Source organism: Gadus macrocephalus, chromosome 12 (assembly GCF_031168955.1).
Source record: "Gadus macrocephalus chromosome 12, ASM3116895v1".
NCBI lineage: Eukaryota > Metazoa > Chordata > Actinopteri > Gadiformes > Gadidae > Gadus > Gadus macrocephalus.
Window position 1 is genome coordinate 7,548,447 of NC_082393.1, and position 21,738 is coordinate 7,570,184.

The following is a 21,738-nucleotide window of genomic DNA, read 5'->3' on the forward strand; positions in this document are numbered from 1 at the left end:
ACCATTCTAGTGAGATTGAGACAGGTGAGTTTCATCAACTGTCTTTTGATATAGTTAGTGAGGTGTTTTTTGTTAAAAGTCTTGTTTGGGCTGTTTTGTTTCTTGGATTGTATTAATTTGAATGGGGTGTTAAGTGATCAGTTATCGTTAAAGCCTCATGTTATCATTAAAGCTATCATGGGACCTCTGGTCTCCCACCAGACAGATCATGGTGTTGCCACGGCGGCCCGGCTGGGAGGTTCTGCTGCTGTTCTGGGGCTCCTGGGGGTGCTGGGCATCCCCAGTCCCCCTCATCCCCTGCCCAGAGACCTGCGTCTGCCTGGATCACACCCTGATCAACTGCTCCTCCTCTGGGCTCCCCCACGCTCCACAACACCCTTCCATGGACAGAACCGCAGATTTAGATCTATCCCACAACCTCCTGAGCTCCGTAGCTCTCCGCAGGCCTAACCCGGAGCTCCTGGCCCTGCGGCTGGGGAACAACCAGATATCCTATCTCTCTCTCTGCCTCAATGAGTGGAGCTCCGATAGGGTTGGACGCCGCATGCCGTCCCCTGGGGCCTGGAGGAGCCAGAGGAGCCAGAGGTGTGTCTCCTGGGCTCCCGGTCTGCTGCTGCTATCGATGGAGAGGAATCGCCTGGCTGAGTCACCCCGGGGTGAGTCACACGCCAACACCTAAAGTATAATCTTCTGATAATCTGCTATCGGTAATAAATACCTACTGTGGGATGGTTTATGGATCAATCTACTCTTTGATTGCATTCCTAAAAAATGTGATTGCTGAATCATATGATTAATAATTAGGCATATTAATAAACTTTGTTATGAAGAATGCTTTATATAAGGAAAACATTTATATTTTTGGCAGACAAAAATCAAAGCATACAATATAAATCGGAGCAAATTAAAATTCCTAGTTAGTATATATTTTTATATATGTATATATATATATATATATATTTATAAATACAGATTCCTATAGTAACTAAATGGAATCTGACCTAGTTCAATTGTTTTCATTTTCATAATTGTATATCAACACTGGCTGGGCCCTCTTACTTTAGCATAACCCTAACCTCAACAACAACAAACTAAAGACAGAAGTTATTTGATGAGATACTTTAGGAAGAGGTGGGTCTCCAGGTGTTTTAGAAGATGGGTTGGGTGTTGTTTGGTTTTCTTGAACCCTCTGTCCACTAGGTTGTATTACTGTCATAGCACAGTGTTTTGTAATGCATACTGTAGATATTCAATGAGAGTAATGTCTGTGTATTCTATCTGCCTCCCATGTAAGCTGTTGTCGATAAAGGCACCCGTGACTATGAACATTAAGACATTTCATTATAGTAAAACTGCCAATATAAAATGTTTTTATAGTTTGAAAATGTATTATGCCCCCTGTATTATAGTACAGTCTCATATATACACTGTATTTTCTACATATTCTTCCATGTGTATTTGATAAGCTTTTGACTTGATGAAGAGGTAGCTAAGCTGGGTAGAGCTGGCTCATAACAGGTAAACAAACTTGTGTGCAATAGTACTCAGTAATTATGTCTGGAACTTTGCTCTCCAGATAATGGCACAATAGGCAGATTAATGTACAACCTGACACACTCTTGCTTGGGGCCCTCCTATGCCTTTAAGAAGCAGGTAAACAAGTTAAACCTATTGCATATGAACAGGATAATGATCAAAATCAACATAAAAATAAATATACAAAAATTTCGAATGATTTTGAGACGCTCCATGCCTCTGCTTGGCAGAATATTTCAGTAGTTTTTTTCATCCTTTTTATTTATTCCGGAAGAGTGTGTGGTAGGCCGGTCTGTTTAGGGAGAACTCAGTGGCCAGTATTGGACCAGTTATAGTCGTCTCTGTTTGGTATTCGGATCACTACAGCCTCTGTACTGATGCAAAGACCCCTGGCGCTTCGCTGTGAGCCTCTCTTGCTGAGACTGCAGGAGAGACAGCAAGAGAGACTTTGTGCCATATGCAGACATTTTCAGCTCAGTTTTTTGTGGTGTAAGCGTGTGCATTGATACGATTTACCAACTGGCAAACATGTTTAAACATGCAAGATAATTATTGGGGACAATGACCTTCATCTAGGAAATTCACATTTTGAGAAAGAACATATTAAATGTCAAACATTTTAGTCACAAAATGGCTGTCAACCAAACTGACAAAATCCACACCAAGTTATAGTGTAAGGATAACGTTTAGGGAACAGATAGATTGATAGTGTGGCAGGGTTATTCATCTCCCAGCCAAGAGGTACTGATTTTGATCACAGATGTCCGCAGCCTACTTATTGGGGTCCTATAGCTACAATACCTCAGTACCCCCTATCTGTGCTGTAATGCAATGTAACTGAATTCACTATAAGTACCTTTGGATGACAGCATCTATGGAAGTAAATCTGTCTCATCGGATTTTGAAAATAAAGTCATTGAATTTGAAGCACTGAACATTATGCATTGAAATGACGTAGCCTATCTGGATTTTTTGCCTCTGAATTTTACTCTTTACATTTTCAACAAATCATTTTCACCTTTATGTATCAACGTTAAAACATAAAAAAAATCGAATATTCAACGTTAAAAAATTGAACTTAAATATCTTCAACGTCCCCAAATTCAACATGCCAAGGTCAGCTGCAAAATTCAATGTATGACATTTTGTGTTAAAATCCTGGGACCCAAGGAAGAGCAATCGATCCTAGATGCTAGATCGCGGTCAAGCAAGGAGAGCGGTAATAAGAGCGTCACTCGCTAGGTCTTTCTTCTTGATACAAACGTTAATCCTAAACAGCATTTTACACATTAGGCCTAGCCTATTATAGGAAATGCTCAACGGTAAATCAACGTCATTAAACACTGACTGTAGTTTTTTATTGGGAGAGAAGCAACGTTGGTGGACCTTACTAAACGGCCTATCCATTGTATCGGTCTGTACATTTGTTAATCAAATCAAATCAAATGTATTTATTAAGCACATTCAATAACAAGGTGGTGGTGGGGGGGGGGGGGGCCTTATGTTGTAGCCTATTTATGTTTTTGTTTTTGTTATAATGCACACCGTTTTTATTTTTTTTAATAAACGATGAACGCCTGTATGTGAAGTGTGTGTGTGAATTTGCAGTGACTTGGCTGGATTTGCATGCTGCGTAAGGTGTAATTGTAGTGGATTAAGGAGCTCAATTTATTAGGGCACCAATTTGAGGCGATCCGAGGTCCCTTTGCCTACATTTGGTGTGATGCTGGGGCGATCTGAAGCCCGCTGCCCACTGTTGAACGAGAGCGTAGAGTCGACAGTATTGCGCACTGAGTGGCAACCGAAGAACTGTGGCAGCAGTGCCTCAGGACAGCAACCGGCTTTTAATTTGTCATCCTCATATCTGTATCATGCCACTCGGTGCGGAAAAGTGTTGGCCCTGCGCCCTCGTTATGCCACCACAGAGGCATATCAACCGTTTTGCTCCAGCCCAGCCACTTAACGTGCGCCCCGTGTCACAAAACGAATACCCCCAATCAGAGTGATCGATGACGATACAAATGTTACATTTTAAGCTTGTGCACGTGGAATTTGGGGAAGTTGAAAATATTTAAAGGAGACATATTATACCACCAGGTGTCAGTGTGATTAGCCTTACAAGCCGTTTCGAAAATCGGCCCCATATGACATCACTAGTGGGCGTGTCCACCTAGATCTGTGCTGGATGGGGCCGATTTTCGAAATGGCTGGCGGCATAATATGTCCTCTTTAAGTGGACATTTTTAACGTTGACTATTTCATTTTGAATTTTTTAGCATTGAAAAATAAAGGTGAAAATGATTTGTTGAAAAAAAAAAAAAGAGTTAAATCCAGATATGTTATTTCAATGCATATATCAGTGCTTACAATTCAATGGCTTTTTATTTTCAAAATCCGATGAGACAGATTTACTTCCATAGAATCTGATCAATAATGACTGAAATGATCAAATAAATGACTAAAGTGGGGGGTTGGTTGTTATACTTGAAGTTGTATAGAAATGTTTCGCTTGGTCCGGTTATAATAATCAGCACGGTTATAATTGCAGTGGCAATGATAACGCATGTATTGATCATTGGGAACTTTTAATCAATATTATTGTGCTTGGAAAGTTAAGTTCGTCCACGCTGTGTCATCCCCTTAAGTTATCTTAAGTTCACATTTATTAAGGCAGACAGACAGTCATTCTTGAAGCAATTGATAAATGAGGCTGTTAACAATCAAAGCATACAATCCAAATTGGAGTAAAAAAAATAATACCTATATATATATTAGCCTTACAAATCAAAACACAAAGTAAGTAAGTTATTAAATCTCAGAGAATCAGAGATACTACACCTCAACAAAGTCTGTACCAAGTTGTCTTTAAACGTTTTCTTAAAGTTATTCTCCTGATGTGCTGGTGTTCCTCAGGGCTTGGAGGGAGCCGGGCTCTGCAGGTTCTCCAGCTCTCCTACAACCAGATCTCCACCCTGGAGGCAGGGGACTTGGAGGGTCTACATCAGTTGAAGGAGCTCCATCTGCAACACAACCTCATCAGCAGCCTACACCCTCGGGCCTTCGTAGGCCTCACCAATCTCACTGTAAGAGGAGGGTTATTATGGGATAAAAGATAGAACAGGTTTTCTTCCTTGAGGGTCTGAACTTCTTCCTAGAGGGTCCATTTCAAGAATTACAAGAATATGTAATAAGAAATTGGCCTTATTAGCAGTTTGTTATCATCCATATACCTGGTCATAACCAATCACTCATTAAGTTTCATGATGTGTAGATTATTTTGTGTACATGAAAATGCTTCCCAATTATTTAAAATGAATATGATAGAAAGTAGTTCTCCAGAAGTACCTTTCACCAGTGAAGTAAAATAAGCTGTTCCAGACCAGTTTAGAAATTGCATCCAACTCAAGGTTGCTGTAACATCACCTTGTTCATCGTCTCCTGCGTTCCAAGGTCGTCGACCTCAGCTTCAACCTGCTGACGAGCCTCTCTCCAGCAACCTTCTGGTCCCTGCGGTTGGGGCTGGTGGTCAGGGGTGGTGGAAACCCGTGGAGGTGTGACTGTGAAATGGCTAACCTGAAGAGGCGGATGGCCCTGGATGAAGACGAAGACCAGCGGCTATGGTTGGACATGGTGTGTCACTCGCCTTCCTCGCTTGCGGGGAGAGATCTGCTCCAGCTCCACGAAGAGGACTTTGGGTGTGGCGGTGCCAAGAACAAGCCTGGGCTCCATCAGGATCTCACCGTCGACCACGGGTCTACTGTTCTGCTGCCTTGCTCAATGCAAAAAGGTAGCAATTTGTTTGGATTTATTGATTTTGTATATATTTTTAAGTTTATAATGTTCAACTAAATACTTCCTAACTCTAGGAATGTAAGAAAGTATAAATACATCATGACATTTTTCCCATGTGTTTCACTGTGTCATACCTTAATTTCGATTTTTTTTGTGTTGTTATAGGTTCAACCTGGTGGACTCCCAAAGGTCAAGTGTCCGCCAACGAGTCTCAGGCGGGTCTACTGATGAGTGATATCACAGAGAGGGATGCAGGGCTTTATATTTGTTTGTCCCAATCACACAAAGATATTGTATCTGTTTACAACCTGAAAATCAGGAAACAGGCGAGGGCTAACAGCAGATTGCCCAGAAGTTTACCCGTCGACACCCAAGGGATAGGCAGAGCGGGTCAAGTAAGGGCCATGAAAGAGAATCAGCGCCTGGGTCTGGCTGTGGGTCTATCTATTTTCTTCACTTTCCTGGTGGCGTTTATCCTCGGCGTCTTCGCTAGACCATGTATCGATGTACTCTGCCAAAAGGTTTGCGTTAAGAAAAACGCTCCCGCTCAACCAGGCTCAGTCTCGTCCGCAGGTCAGAGCCCCTACGACAACCAGGCCTACTCGGACGAAGAGGATGACCCAGAGATTGTGTCTGTCAGAGAGCGGAGAGTGACCTTCAGTACCCAAGAAAACCAGGAGGAAAGCATGAACTATAAAGTTACTTGGGCAAGTGGGCAACCGAAAAACCAGTCCTCTTCTTCTGATGAGGAGCAGGGCAACAGTACAAGGACAAAGATGAAGTCCTTGAAAGCCTCGTGCTCTCAGCCCGTTGACAGTGAGCTGGGAGAGCGAGGGAGGCTGTCCTCTTCTTCTGATGAGGAGCAGGGCAACAGTACAAGGACAAGGAAAAAGTCCTTGAAAGCCTCGTCCTCTCAGCCCGTTGACAGTGAGCTGGGAGAGCGAGGGAGTCTGTCCTCTTCTTCTGATGAGGAGGAGGGCAACAGCACAAGGACAAAGAAGAAGTCATCGATAGCCTCGCCCTCTCAGCCCGTTGATAACTGTATCAACCAGAAGGAGACTGATTTAGAATTCACCTCTGAACCGTTTGCTGATTGGTCCCCACACCTGAACGATGCAAAGCTCAGGGACCAGGACCAGCCAAACGACAGCGGAGATGCCTTTGATTTCCCTGAGTCCATTCAAAGTGGTTCAGCAAGGTCCAGTAGTCTATCTGGATCTTTTAATCATTCAAAAAAAATTGTTTTCCCAACTTCAAATGATTTGAGACAAGCTAACAGGTCCAGGTCCAGCTCCAGCTCTGCCTCTCATCTCAGTGAGGATGAGTCGACACAATACACTGTGAACCAAGAAACCGAGGAGTGGGCCGGAATGGGAATGGACCAGGATGTGCAAAACATTGATCAAACTAAGATCATTAAAGGGGTTGTTAGCTTTGACAAACAGACCCATTCAAAACAACCAATCAGTATTACTTCAGAGGAGGTGTTGGAGGGTGAGCTACAAAACACCCAAATGGCCCCAGATCACTTTGATTCATCTCTTTCTTCTTCCTGTGAAAGTGATGATGAGGTCACAGAGTACACATTGAATCAAGGAGCAGCTGATGAAGATGAGGGAACAGGAAGGAATAGCAAGAACATTGACGCTCAAAACAATGTCTGGCCCAAGTTGGATTTCAGCCACGTCACTCGTATCAAACAGCGTCTTGATATTACAGTGGAAACAATAAACACAGGTCCTGCAGTAACCTCGAAAGACACAGGTTCAGTCTACAGGACTCATGTCAAACCACGTTTGGATATTAAAGCATCAACGGATTTCACCTCCAGCAGCAGTGAGAGTGAAGAGGAGAACACTAAGATTGAAAATGCCTATCAGCCCCATCTATGCCTGGGCACAGTGAATCCATCCAAGGATTTTGAAATCTATGCACAGGAAAATACATGGCCTGAATTAGATCTCAACAACATCACTGGCGTCAAACGGCATCTTGATATCAAAGTAGTAACAGAGAGCACAGGTCCTGCAGTGCCCCTGAATGACACGGATCAGGACTACAGGTACCATGCCAATCCACTCCCAGTGATCAAAGAATCAACAGATTTCACCTCCAGTAGCAGTGAGAGTGAAGATGAGCCTAAATTACACCTGGACACAGTGAGCCCAATCAAGGATATTGAAATCAATGCACAGGAAGACAGATGGCCTGAGTTGAAACTCGGCAAGGTCAACCGTGTCAAGAGGCGTCTTGATATCAAGGCAACAACAGAGACCACAGATCCTGCAGTGTTACTGAAGGACACAGATCAGGACTACAGGTGGTCTCAATTGGATCTTGGCAACATCAACCAAGTGAAACAGCCTGTACATATCAAAGCATCAACCGATTCCAACTCCAGCAGTGATAGTGATGAGGAGCCCACTTATGTGAGAACGAGGATAGAAAACACGTCTCCACTCATAGCGCATCTTGGCACGGTGAGCCAGAAGAAGGAATCTGAAATGAATGTGCAGAATGAAAATTGGCCTGTGCTGGATCTCAGCCATGTCACCCGTGTCAAGAGGCGTCTCGATATCAAAGTAGCAACAGAGAACACAGGTCCTGCAGTGACCCTGAGGGACACAGATCAGGACTACAGGTATAATGTAAAACCATCCAACCATCCAGATTTCACAGCATCAACAGCTTCAACGTCAAGTAGTAGTGAGAGTGAAGAAGAGCCTAATATGCACCTGGACAAAGTGAGCCAAATCAAAGATTTTGAAATCAATGCACAGGAAGACAGATGGCCTGAGTTGAAACTCGGCAACGTCAACCGTGTCAAGAGGCGTCTTGATATCAAGGCAACAACAGAGACCACAGGTCCTGCAGTGTTACTGAAGGACACAGCTCAGGACTACAGGTGGTCTCAATTGGATCTTGGCAACATCAACCAACTCAAACCACCGGTAAATATCAAAGCATCAACCGATTCCACCTCCAGCAGTGATAGTGATGAGGAGCCCACTTATGTGAGAACGAGGATAGAAAACACGTCTCCACTCATAGCGCATCTTGGCACGGTGAGCCAGAAGAAGGAATCTGAAATGAATGTGCAGAATGAAAATTGGCCTGTGCTGGATCTCAGCCATGTCACCCGTGTCAAGAGGCGTCTCGATATCAAAGTAGCAACAGAGAACACAGGTCCTGCAGTGACCCTGAGGGACACAGATCAGGACTACAGGTATAATGTAAAACCACATCCAGATTTCACAGCATCAACAGCTTCAACGTCAAGTAGTAGTGAGAGTGAAGAAGAGCCTAATATGCACCTGGACAAAGTGAGCCAAATCAAAGATTTTGAAATCAATGCACAGGAAGACAGATGGCCTGAGTTGAAACTCGGCAACGTCAACCGTGTCAAGAGGCGTCTTGATATCAAGGCAACAACAGAGACCACAGGTCCTGCAGTGTTACTGAAGGACACAGCTCAGGACTACAGGTGGTCTCAATTGGATCTTGGCAACATCAACCAACTCAAACCACTGGTAAATATCAAAGCATCAACCGATTCCACCTCCAGCAGTGATAGTGATGAGGAGCCCACTGATGTGAGAACGAAGATAGAAAACACGTCTCCACTCATAGCGCATCTTGGCACGGTGAGCCAGAAGAAGGAATCTGAAATGAATGTGCAGAATGAAAATTGGCCTGTGCTGGATCTCATCCATGTCACCCGTGTCAAGAGGCGTCTCGATATCAAAGTAGCAACAGAGAACACAGGTCCTGCAGTGACCCTGAGGGACACAGATCAGGACTACAGGTATAATGTAAAACCACATCCAGATTACACAGCATCAACAGCTTCAACATCAAGTAGTAGTGACAGTGAAGAGGAGATCATGGGTCCTGTAGTGAATCTGGAGGACATTTATGTGAAAACTAAAGTGGAAAATGCTTATCAGCCTCATTTGCACGTGGGCACAGCAAGCTCAATCAAGGATTTGGAAATCGGTGCACGGGATGACGGATGGCCTGAGTTGGATCTCGGCAACGTCAACCGTGTCAAGAGGCGTCTAGATATTAAGGCAACAACAGAAACCGGGAATCCTGCAGTGACCCTGAGGGACACAGATCAGGACTACAGGTTTCATGTTAAACCACGTCCAGAATCAACAGCATCAACAGATTCAACATCAAGTAGTAGTGAAAGTGAAGAGGCGACCCCAGGTCTTCTAGTGAATCTGGATGATTCTTATGTGAAAACTAAAGTGGAAACTGCTTATCAGCCCCATTTGCAACTGGGCACAATCAAGGATTCAGAAATCAATGCACGGGAAGAAAGATGGCCTAAGTTAAATCTCAGCAACATTAGTGGCATCAAACAGCGCCTCGATATCAAAGTCAAACCACATCCAGAGATCAAAGAATCAACAGATTTCACCTCCAGTAGCAGTGAGAGTGAAGAGGACTTCACTGTAGTTAATCTTGATAACGCTTATGTGAAAACTAAGGTTGAAAATGCTTATCAGCCTAAATTACACCTGGACAAAGTAAGCCCAATCAAGGATATTGAAATCAACGCACAGGAAGACAGATGGCCCGAGTTGGATCTCGGCAACGTCAACCGTGTCAAGAGGCGTCTTGATATCAAGGCAACAACAGAGACCACAGGTCCTGCAGTGTTACTGAAGGACACAGATCAGGACTACAGGTGGTCTCAATTGGATCTTAGCAACATCAACCAAGTGAAACAGCCTGTACATATCAAAGCATCAACCGATTCCACCTCCAGCAGTGAGAGTGATGAGGAGCCCACTGATGTGAGAATGAAGATCGCAAAGTTCTCTCCACCCATAGTGCACCTGGGCATAGTGGACCCAAATAAGGAATCTGAAATGAATGTGCAGAAGGGAAATTGGCCTCTTGTGGATCACAACCGTGTCAAGAGGCGTCTTGATATCAGAGTAGGAACAGAGACCACAGGTCCTACACTGATTCTAGAGGACGCAGATCAGGACTATAGGTACCATGTCAAAACACGTCGAGAAACTTCCACGGATTATACCTCCAGTAGCAGTAGCAGTGACAGTGAAGAGGAGAGCAGGGGACCTGCAATGAATGTGGATGACAAAACTAAGGAAGAAAATACACATAAGCCTAGTTTGCACCTAGGCACAGTAAAACCAATCAAGGATACGGAAGTCGATGCAAAAAACGACAGGTGGCCCGAGTTGGATCTCAGTCGACTCCCCCATATCAAGAGGCGTCTTGATTTCAAAGCATCAACAAAGACCCCAAGTTCTGCCGTGGATGACACTGACGATGACTGGTGGTCTTATACAGATCTCGATAATATTACCCGTTCTAAAAGGCGTTTGGATATCAAAGTACCAACGCCCTTACCAGAGAGGACCTCCATTAGTAGTGGATTACCATTGCAGTCTCGTTCTTCCTCATCCAGTAATGACAGTGATGGGGAGATGAAAGTCCAAATGGTAAAAGAAGAAAGAGAAGACCCCGTTGTCGGAACCATGAGTGAGATCAGATGGCCGGACCTTAATCCCCGCGTCCCTCGCATCAAGAGGCGTATTGATGTTAAGACACCTTTACCAATACCACATCCAGGAAAAGTTGACCCTGTTCAAAATGATATAGGGTCTTCCACGAGTGAGAGTGAGGATGAAAAACAAGTGCAAACACGTCAGCATGAAAGTGATGTGCATGTGTTATCACCGACCACTAAAAATGAGTCAATTGTACACTTCAAAGGGCCATTATATGACGACTCTCTCACTTCGAAGAGAGATCCAATTATTAAATTAGAGAAGTATGCTGTGATTACAGATGGGTTGGATGACAATAACAAAGGCCTCAAGAGTATCCCAGGACCAGAATACACCCCAGATCTGGAGTCCCGTTGGGCAGGGCTCAATCTTGGGAAATCGCGCTTAAGACAGCGTCTCGATATCAGCGCCAACAAGGCTGCTCCACTCAAGGTATCATCTGAAACTGAGATACGGTCTTCTAGCGGGGAGAGAGTGGATAAGATCAAGGAATGGGCAGAGAAGAGTAGCAGTGTTAAGGATTCGGACATTGATGCACAGAAAGAAACATGGCCTCTGGTGGATCTCGGAAACGTCACTGGCGTCAAGAGGCGTCTTGACATCAAAGTAGCAACCCCATCACCAACATCGAGTAGCGGTGATAGTGGAGAAGCCAACAGTTGGCCTGTGTTGGACCTTGACAACATCTCCGGCATCAAACGGCGTCTTGATATCAAAACAACACCATCATCAAATATTTCAATCGAAGACTGGAACACCAGACTGGAATCTCCGCCTCCTGTTCCAGACTCCTCCACCAGTAGCGAGAGTGTGAATGCCTCAATGCGTCACAGGAGGGTGGACTTCCCGGAGTACCATACTCACGGCCCGGCTCGCTCTTTTGCTCAGTCTGTCAGGGGAACCTCAGACACAGAGGTGGATAGCTCCTTTACAACAGTAGACATCAAGGGGTGGCATTCTGTGAAGATGGGCACGCAGGAGAGGAGGGGCCTGGGCGCTCTGAGAGCCATGTCCTCAGAGAGGAAAAGGTGGGACACGGACGACAAGGAGCTAGGGGCTGAAGGGTCCTCTCAGCAAAACAGCCATCAGGGTCTTCCCTTAAGAGAGGCCCCCAGTTTGAACTATTCGTTCTCTGGTGAGGACTTAGAACCTCATAGCAGTATCATATCAGTACAAGAAGCTAGAGCTCCAGAAAGACTCCCGAGGTCACGCCAGAGAACCGAGTATCAGAACAGACTCATGGGACGTGACAGGCAGGGTGGGGATACTAAAGTAGATTTAAGACATCCTCCAGAATACTTAGAAATACAGAACTCCACACTGTTTGACTCATCAAATCCAATGTCTGAAGTTTAACTAGGTGTAGCCTACAAATGTATTTATAACTAGGCATTTATGTAACGTTTATTGATGTCATTTTCGTAAAGAAACAATCATGTTTAATCAAATTCTGTCAGTGAACTTGTATGTAACATGAATGAATAATGACCAGAATCTGTACTTAACTTCACAAATATTATCTTGTAGATCCTGTACGATTTTTAATATATACTGAGTAACTGTAACAAGAAAAACCTTTTGTTTAGTTATTTTAAGGAAATTTGTATTAAAGTGACAACATCGAGACAAGCATTAAGTCAATAAACCCCTTTATTTGTATATATAGACATAGGTTATAGTGAAAACAGACATATAGACACATACATACATAGTTTACATACATATATACAGTCAAGACCAGGTGGACACATCCTCTGCATTGCCATCGAAGAATCCACTCTAAATCAGTCTTAACAACTAGGCCTACTGCTAACAAACTCTTACAAACTGATTGGCTGATGCTTTCTAATAGCAAAACTGGGAGAGTAAAATCTGACTGCATTGGGTGTTGGGAACTCAATAGGTCACTTTCATAGGTCGAGGTTTGCTGAAATACTACCAACTAGTGGTGATAAGAAGGCATTTCAAGTAAGATCTTTGGATGCTACACACATCTTTGCTTTCCGCACATTTTGCTTTCCATCAATATTTCGGAAACCAAGGCTACGGACCAGAGACCAGCGACTGGACTGCCTGTTCTGAAAGCCAGACATCCAAGCAGCGATGGCCAGAATAGACCAGAGTCTGGCATCGGTCAACAAATGGAGATTTGAAGCAGAGGAAGTTGATACAACCTTTGAGTTTCTTTTTTTTTTTGTACCTTCAACGCTGACAAATCTTTATGTCCATTTATGAAAGGTACCAATGAAGTTCAACATTCCAATGCAGCTTGTAACCTCCCATTGGGTAAAAAGTGACGCTGTAAACTGGAGGTTGCGTCATAGACCTCTACAGAATGTGCACTGATATGCCACAGGGGGCCGAATGAAGGAAGGAACTACAGTTCCACTGAGGATAAAAGGTCCGTTCCGGGTCTTAACGGACACCATATCAGGGGTCTCAGAGAAAGTCTTCGGACTCTTGAATACCAAATTAAAAGCACAAAAAGTTCTCACTAATTCCTGTACAAAACGTTTTCTTACAAAAAGGGGACCTCATCCATTCACAGAAGGCTGACAAGAGCGTGCATGCAAATATCAAAACCTGTGACAACGCGTTACACCACAGCCAAAGACTAGAATTTATACGAGAACGTTATACTAGGCAAAAATAACAGCGTAGCCTCCATACATTTGCCCCCCCTCCCCCCCTGAATCGTTGTCAACCTCGGGTTTGAGATTAGGACCGCTGTGATATAATACAAAGCAATGATCCAGCAGACCTACCTTACCTTTCCTACGCAAGAGAACCCAAACCCACCTCCAAGGCGTCCTGGGAGGTGTCTGGAGCCCTCCGCTGTGGATCTACTAACACTGTCCGTGTCGGCCACGCTACAAGTTAATATCGGACCTGAAGCTTCGTGGGCCCAGGAGGACGACCAGATGTCACCTAGGAAGACGTAATGGACGTCCATATTCACTTCGTCCCCATAACGTACACGGGCCCCAACAGTCCATGGTCGTCCTGAAGCAATCCCTGACCTGTGTGTGTGTGTGTGTGTGTGTTTGTGTGTGTGTGTGAGTGAGAGAGACAGTTAAGTGTATTGAGGCACAAAGACTCCTATCCAACACAGCATGGATACATTAACAACATGGCCAAAGAACCGATAGCTAGCGTTCCACGTCTCAGTGGCTGACCGCTGTGCATTAATCTAAGTTAATAAGCAGCATTGATGACTGATTTAGTGAGGGTGGAGGGGTCGGTGTGGTGGTGAGGGGGAGTGGTCTGGTTTGCCTGCGCTGAGTCATTAGAAAGTCATAAGCAAACCAGAGCATGGGCTCGATAACTACTGGCACAAAATAATCGTAAAATATTAACTTCTTTGACGCCATGTGCTTGTTGGAAAAAGTCAATTTCCACCTCGGAGACACAATCGAAATTGGCAAAAAAAAAAAAAAAAAACAAGCACAGGATTTAATGCAGAATATTCTAATGAGGCAAAGTTCAAAGAGCCCCTATTTAAGACAACGTAAACGGTGCTTCCCGTGCTTTCCCATCGAGGAGACCTATCATCCTCTCTGCCTACATCATCACCATTCCAAACACCCTGTTCTCCACGCACATACACAGATGCAACTATGATGTCACAGTGAGGGCGACCAATGCCGCTGGGGGTTCTTAGCCATGCCTTCACCCACAATGCAACACTGGTGGCGAGGATCATTATTTCACAAATCACAGCCTTGATCCCCACGGGGGAAGGGGGGGTCAAAACCCCCCAGGATTTAACACTCTGATTCAACCCATTCCCCGTCCCCTTAAAAAAACAATACCCGTTCCGTACTCATTGCTCGGAGACCACCCCAATCTCCCAATCCCCCCCAGCCCAAAACAGTGCTCACATATACACCTTTGACAAAGTTTGTATTGTTTTACTCATTGGTTGTTGTTTATGGTTTTTCGTTTTTTTTCTCCATAGTCGTCGTTGTCACTATCACCTTTTGTCTTAAGTCTTGGATGGTTGGCTCTGCACTGCAGCTATGAGATCTGTCGCTCCTTGTACCACTCCACAAACTCATCCAGCATCACAGGCCCTGAACAAAACAAGGGGACAGAGAGGGAGGGTCAGAGGTGCTAGCCCCCATGTGTGTGTGTGTGTGTGTGTGTGTGTGTGTGTGTGTGTCTGTGTGCGTGTTTGCGCATTGACACTCACAGGCACCGTCTTCGTCATAGTTACTGAGGTCCAAGTTGATTGTTCTGCTAAACTCCAGCACATTGCACCATTGGTCTTTGTTGATGACTTTGTACTTTGATTGCTGGTGAAAGAGAGACAGAGAGAAAAACATAAGATGATTTGGTTTGATGCAGTAAGACAACGTTGGCGGTTTACACATATATTGAATGGAGGTGGATTGTGTCAGCCCATGCTGATCTGCGGTATAATATGACACCCATGAGAACCTATATATATACGAGGTATAATATGACATCCATTAAAACCTACGTGTACTGAGGTGCAATGACACATGCCTGGCACCATGCTTATGGGGGCACTTGAATATGTTTCAAGGCCCTTACCTCTAGAAACTGATTAAACACAGGGAACAGGGGCCACGTCTTCCCCAGGAGAAGTCCCAGCATGCACTTGGCTGTGTTCAAGTCCAAACTTCTCTGATCTTTTTCCTATAATAGAAAAGAATAATGCATCTTAAAACCCAAATACCTATTAGTCATAGATCAGAAGGCTATGTATATCTGGAATTATTTTGAGGTTTGTTTTGTAGATATATTGGAATTAGCTTTTAATGAAGACAGTTACGTCAACTGAGCAACAATTCAGTGTAACTTACAATCACAGCACCCCTAGCTCTTACATACACCTCACATTTAACCAATTGACGCATCCCTAGCTCCTACATAACACTCCACATTCGCATCACAACCTTGCTGCATAATGGCAAACCCAAACACATGTGCATGCTTATCTCATAGTGAGAATGGCTGAGAGGTTCTCCTGATCGGATGACGCTTCACACCAATCGCAGCCAAGGCAGGTTGTGTCAACAAAAACAGGCTGTGAACATGATAATCTCTAACTTGGAAAGTCAATAGGAACAAAAAAAAATCCAATGTACCGCTATGTGTTTAAACATAGCGGTACATTGAGACCACAGAGGTGTTGTTTAGCAAAGACCTATTACTGCTGTGTTATTTAGGTTCATGGCTTGAATCACATTGTTCAAGTTTATCTGGTTAATAAAGTATTCCACCATAGCTTTTGTCTAAGAAAAGTATATGAGGCAATTTTTCAACCCAAAACAGGCTGGAAATATCCTGAGCTCAACATCTGCATGATTACACTGAAAGTGATTAAACTCACTGACTGATGATTGACTGGGCTTAATAGGATCAGAAGTGAAAGATTATATAGAATTAAACCAGATGAATTCATTGATTGAAAAATATTTTCATTGATCAATTAGATCTGTATGAAGTATGATGTATGTATAATGATGTGTAGGACAGGATCTCCTGGACTCACCCGTGCAAAGTCGAAGGCGTATCTGTAGATGAGCTTAAAGCTGGTGGTGTCGTTCAACACAGACCTCAGGTGGTCTAGAGAGTTCCTTAGGCTCTCTGTGGAGTCACACCTGACAGAGGCAGAGGAAAGAAGAGAACCAGGCATAGGTTGTGGCCACGTAGCAAAGAGACATAGCCCCATTGGGACAGTCTCAAAGGAGAAGGACTTACTGCAGTGAGCTCATTCCTTTCAGCCACTCCTGGAGGGTGAAGTACCCCATGCTCTGAGCATCCAGCCTCCATGCCAAAACCAACATCACCACCTGGAAAACCAGCACAGTTGGGTGATTTCTAAAGGACAGGAGGAGATATATGAAAATGTAGGATGAAAAAATAAAAGGGGCAATGACTATTTGAAACCTATACCGCACAGCTAGGTAGGAACAGGTATTTCAGCTTAAATAGTAGAACCCTAGTACACCATACGTAAAGCGCCCCTATTTTACCACCAGGTGTCGTGTTAGGCCAATACAAGCCATCTTAGAATCTATCTATTGGGGACGTCACAATGTGAAACTACTTGGTAGACTGCATTGATTTGTCCATCATACCTCAGAGTAGACACTCCCACTTGTTATGTCACAAAGAGATAGACCTTGAAATGGCTTAATAACCTCACACCTGGTGGTTCATTTGGGGGCCCTTTAAAGTCATGGTATATTAGACTATCATTGAAATCTAGCAATCAGCAGGATGGTACTTACATTCTCTGGTTCCACTCCGATGTCCTCGCAGAACTTCTCCATACCCTCTGGGCCCACAACGTCATCACAGCCTGTTCAACAATCAACCAGTAATAGCACCATTATTAACATTTAGTTAGTTAGTTATCTTTTCACCAAAGCTATTTGCATTGAGCTCGGACACAGTCTTTAAGAATAAGGTTGGGATAAGGGGGCATCTTGCTCAAGGAAGCCTACAGGTTTGATTCAAGAAGACATAATTTATCAAATTCAGGGTAAAAAATTAAAATCGTAAGACAAGGTGCGTGCCAACTAAGTAACGAAAGCTTAAGTAGAAAGGTTGGGCTACAGACACAAAGGGATCAAACCCGTGCCTTTCTGCTGGGAGTGGAATGAAACATGGGAGTAGATCGAAACAAGATATGTTTTCTTTGCATGGATCAAAGAAATCCTATGTTAACCATTCAGTTTACCACATGTAATAAGCACACATACTTGCATACTGTGGTAAGACATGTACGATGTAAAGGCTGTACCTGCGTATTCATAGAACCATTCTAGACACCTCTTGCTGGAGAACAGCTCCTCCTCACGGATCTGGGTGGACTCCTGTTTCCTGAAAACACTGTGCATAACAGAGTACATATTCGTCATTTCCTCAACCACCAAGGGCTTATGATAATTTGAATCAGTCACTACTTATTAGGCAAATTAAGACAGTGGACTGTAAGACCCATTACTATGGGTCTGGGTGTTGCCAAGGTAATGGATGTATGCTTTAAGTGGAGGTGTAGATTGGGTGTAGAGGGTAGTGTGTGTAAGATACGATATGGGGTGTAAGCTGGTTTATAAGAGGTAATATGTGAGCTATAAGTAGTTGGGTAGGCATGGTTGTGTTTGGGTATACCCACAATCATGTTACAGTATGTAGGTAACCGTTTGAGATGGGGTGTAGCAGGTGAGGTATTGGTAGGTTCTGCGCCGCGGGTCCTACCTGTCCTGTCGACTCTTCTTAGCAGACATGTCCTCACCAGAAGATGGTCTTCTTTTCTTCCTGGGAGGCATGGCGCGGGGACAACACACTAGGGGAAGAGGGTCGTAGAGTAAAGCATGTTCAGTTAACCATATGTGTAGCATGCTCAGCTAGCCATGATACATTTCATGGAAACGGTAAAGACATGTAGCATGGGCAGCTTACCATACTACATGCCATGGAAAAGGTAAAGCCATGTAGCATGTTCAGATAACCATGATACATGTAATAGAAGAGTAATGGCATGGGGTATGCGCACAATGATAAGCTTATTACCTGATTTGTGGCTTTCCTGTCCAATGCTCTCAGTCAGGTTCTAAAGAAAGTGTTATACACAAATATGTATCCTATGTTATGTATGCATGGCCACACACACACACACACACACACACACACACACACACAATGTTTACCAGCTTGTGTAGGGTGTGGTAGATCTTATGGATGCTGGCCAGTGTAGACAAATGGGTGTTCAGCTGAAAATCTAAAAGGAAACAAAACAAAATCAACAACGCCGTCGCAAGTCCATGACATCCATTGGTATTTGGCAAACTCAGCTACAGGGAAGCTATACAGCTATACATACGTCTATCTCTAGTTAGAGCTATCTAACCCGATGTATCAAGAAGGAAAGACCTTTCCGTCAACCACCACAATGTACAACAGGTACATTGTGTTAAATGTGCAGATAAAAAGTGTTAAATGTGCATATAAATATAACAGTCACATTTTGAGAAGATATGTCCGCTCTCCTCGCAATATACGCCAAGCCAGTTTTTTCCACAGACAAGCTACCTATAAGCCTTATATTATTGTGGCGTTTAATCATATGTGATCAAACATCGGCAAACCATAATAGCAGCGTTGATTCCTACGGCTCAACAGAAGACAAAAAAAGACATCGCTGACTTCATAGCGCTAGCTGCACACCTAAAATAGCAGTGCGGACGCTGAACTTGCAAAGAGTTTACAAAGTATCTGGAGAGTTGGGGCTATGGGCGTTGTAGTTCATTTCCTTGAAAAGAGGCCGTAGAAACGAAGCGACGGCTGAAGAATAAAAACTACAAGCCCCAAGTCTGACAAAAATAATTATTTCATTCACAACCCCGCTCCCCACTAACACTCACCTTTACTGATTGAATGCATTGTGCAGTGTTTCAGAAAAATGCAACATTGTGCACTGCTTAACATGTATGTTTTGCAACGACCTTTAGTGGCAAGTGATGCAAAGTGGCGTGGAAAGAAGCACTAATGCTGCAGCAGACCTTTAAAGATGTTATACAAAACTGCGTCACAATTTTCATTATCGCCTATTTTCCGCAGCTTGCTGGGGAATCGACTGATATCCAATGGCATTAGGTAGTTAATAAGTTCCCTCTGACGCATACAGTACCATTAATCAAACGACTGCATCGATCGTGGCCGCAGATATTGACAAATTTAACGCAAGCTATGTTCAACTGAACATTGCAAATGCTACATGAAACATGTACTTCGGAATGATAAACTATCCGCTTGCACGATGAAGCAACCTCAAATCACACTATTCTTCTTTGTTGTCAGCCCCAGAATAACACTGCAAATAGCAAGAGGACAGCACAGAATCCGTCCGTTATCCGCTTGCACAGAAACACAAAATACATGGGAACGCAAAACAGCTGGCAAGCTGCATGGGATAAACGCTGTACCCCCATTGCGTGCAAAAATATATATCAAAAGACGCTGTAACGTTACTACTTACTTGCCGCATCAGAGTGCATTTTTATGAAACATACAACTGTCTGTGGGAAGTCCGCAGACCGGCCACTGGGCGGGACAAATCAGTCTTAACCACGCCCCTCGTTGATTTAGAATGGAAAAACAGTCTTCTGGATCCTCCCTCGCTGTTCTCTGATTGGCTGGCAGACGTGTCCTTTAAATAGGTGGTAGACAAAGAAAAGCAGCCCTCCCATGAAGTAATCTGACAGGTCGGCATACCCAAACAGGCTGTCCCACTGCAACCATTCATTGGTGAGTGAACTTGTATGGATCCCTCAGAAAGCAGCGTTTCCTCGTGTAAGCAGAAACACCAGCCCACGACACAATGTCATTGGCCAACTTAGTCACAATGACCTTACCGTTTGAAGCCACTGTTTGGGTTGATTTGAAATGCCAGCCAGGAGGCAAGTGGGGGTGTTTGGCCCCCATGTTTTGGCCAGTACCTCTTCACAATCTGGCCTCTACATTCATCCAGCCAACAAGCAAAACCGAAGACCCTCTCTACCTCAGTTGCTTTAGTGTTGTTGTTTTTTTGGGTCCCAGTAGCCAGTGAGTAATACCTTTTAAAGCCATCTGCAGCCTTCTTAGTTGTTGTTCACGTAGATTGTCGTCAACTTTATATTCCAGAATACTTAGAATAGATAGGAATTTCAAAATAATATTGAGGACATTTTTGGAAAGGAACTTGTATAACACCAAATCCAGCTATAACAAGAGAGCGTCCTATAATATCCTATCTAGCTAGGGCATAATAGTTTAGAAACTATATCTATTACATGAACATCAAATTCTATAAGTTTGATGTTACTTTCCTTCATATCATACCTTCCTTCTCTATTTTATTTACTATACCTAAAAGTGAATCAGTGTGCTCGTCCACTTAATGACACCTATTGGTTAGAATATGTAACAGCAGAGATTTCTTTGCTTAAAGACATTTAGTTGCAATCATAACGTCCCTATAATTGTATCATGACATGATGTGTTCGTCCACAGACTTTTAAGGTCTCATAAGGAACAGCGGGAAAGTAGGAATTTTGGATTAATCTTGTCGATACGAATGTCTGCTACAAGATATACAATTGTATACGCACTATGTAGCTATTTATAAAAGACGATTTGTCTTAATTTAACCTAATAACTGCTTCATCTTAATCAACGCGTTTGGAGAGGTGTGCCCAGGTATTCACCTGTCCCTGTATTTCTTCATGCATCTTGAAACAACACTGTGGGAAAACAAAACCTTCAAATGAGAGGGATTAGGCATATCATCTCTTCTTTGCAATGGAGCAAAAAACATTCATGCCCACAGTAAGGTCATAATTGCGAAAATAAAAATCCTACTTTGTATCATAAATCCATGTCCAGATATTACTAATTGAATGTCAAGGTTACTCAATGTGTTTAAATAGTTTGAATGCGAGGAAGTAATCAAATGGTGAGCAATGACTCCAAACCCTTTATTCTCATCTGTGGCTGGAATACTGGGCTTTGCCAAGGGAATGCATCCTAGACTCCTGCTGGGTCAGGTCCCAACGGTAAAGTCCAAGTCCTTCATTGGTAGTATAACCATTGTAACACTTAATCAAATATTTTTTTATTGAAATATAAGATTCCCCTAAGTAGAAACAAAACAGAAGTGATAATTATTCCAAAAAAGTAACAAAGGTATGGTAAAATATGTCTTATTTATCTTATCTTACCTCTTGGTGCTTTTTCCAACAAAGGCATTGCATAGCTGAATTGGTTGAGCACACACCTCCAGGGTTTGGGGTTTGATTCCTGCTGTGGCCATTCATGCACACACTGTATTGGCGTCCACTGGCAC

At 43.5% G+C, this 21,738-nt stretch overlaps 2 protein-coding genes across 4 annotated transcripts; one reads left to right on the forward strand and one right to left on the reverse strand.

Moving 5' to 3' along the window:
• Positions 1 to 8: 8 nt before the first annotated feature.
• On the forward strand, positions 9 to 13,389 carry LOC132469922 (uncharacterized). Its single transcript, XM_060068051.1, has 5 exons — positions 9 to 24; positions 206 to 656; positions 4,450 to 4,619; positions 4,987 to 5,323; positions 5,494 to 13,389. The coding sequence occupies exons 2-5, from the start codon at positions 209 to 211 to the stop codon at positions 12,231 to 12,233; spliced, it is 7,695 nt and encodes a 2,564-aa protein (XP_059924034.1). The 5' UTR covers positions 9 to 24; positions 206 to 208; the 3' UTR covers positions 12,234 to 13,389.
• dcun1d4 (DCN1, defective in cullin neddylation 1, domain containing 4 (S. cerevisiae)) lies at positions 12,510 to 19,989 on the reverse strand. Of its 3 annotated transcripts, none has more exons than XM_060068054.1 (11): positions 19,894 to 19,989; positions 18,566 to 18,636; positions 18,429 to 18,468; positions 18,114 to 18,201; positions 17,656 to 17,744; positions 17,141 to 17,211; positions 16,608 to 16,699; positions 16,399 to 16,507; positions 15,435 to 15,539; positions 15,070 to 15,172; positions 12,510 to 14,950 (listed from the first exon to the last, which is right to left on the reverse strand). In XM_060068054.1, the coding sequence occupies exons 1-11, from the start codon at positions 19,910 to 19,912 to the stop codon at positions 14,895 to 14,897; spliced, it is 843 nt and encodes a 280-aa protein (XP_059924037.1). In that variant the 5' UTR covers positions 19,913 to 19,989; the 3' UTR covers positions 12,510 to 14,894. The 3 variants fall into 3 exon arrangements, with proteins under 3 accessions (XP_059924037.1, XP_059924038.1, XP_059924039.1); XM_060068055.1 differs by lacking the exon at positions 19,894 to 19,989 and adding an exon at positions 19,028 to 19,161; XM_060068056.1 differs by lacking the exon at positions 19,894 to 19,989 and adding an exon at positions 18,880 to 19,021.
• Positions 19,990 to 21,738: the final 1,749 nt, after the last annotated feature.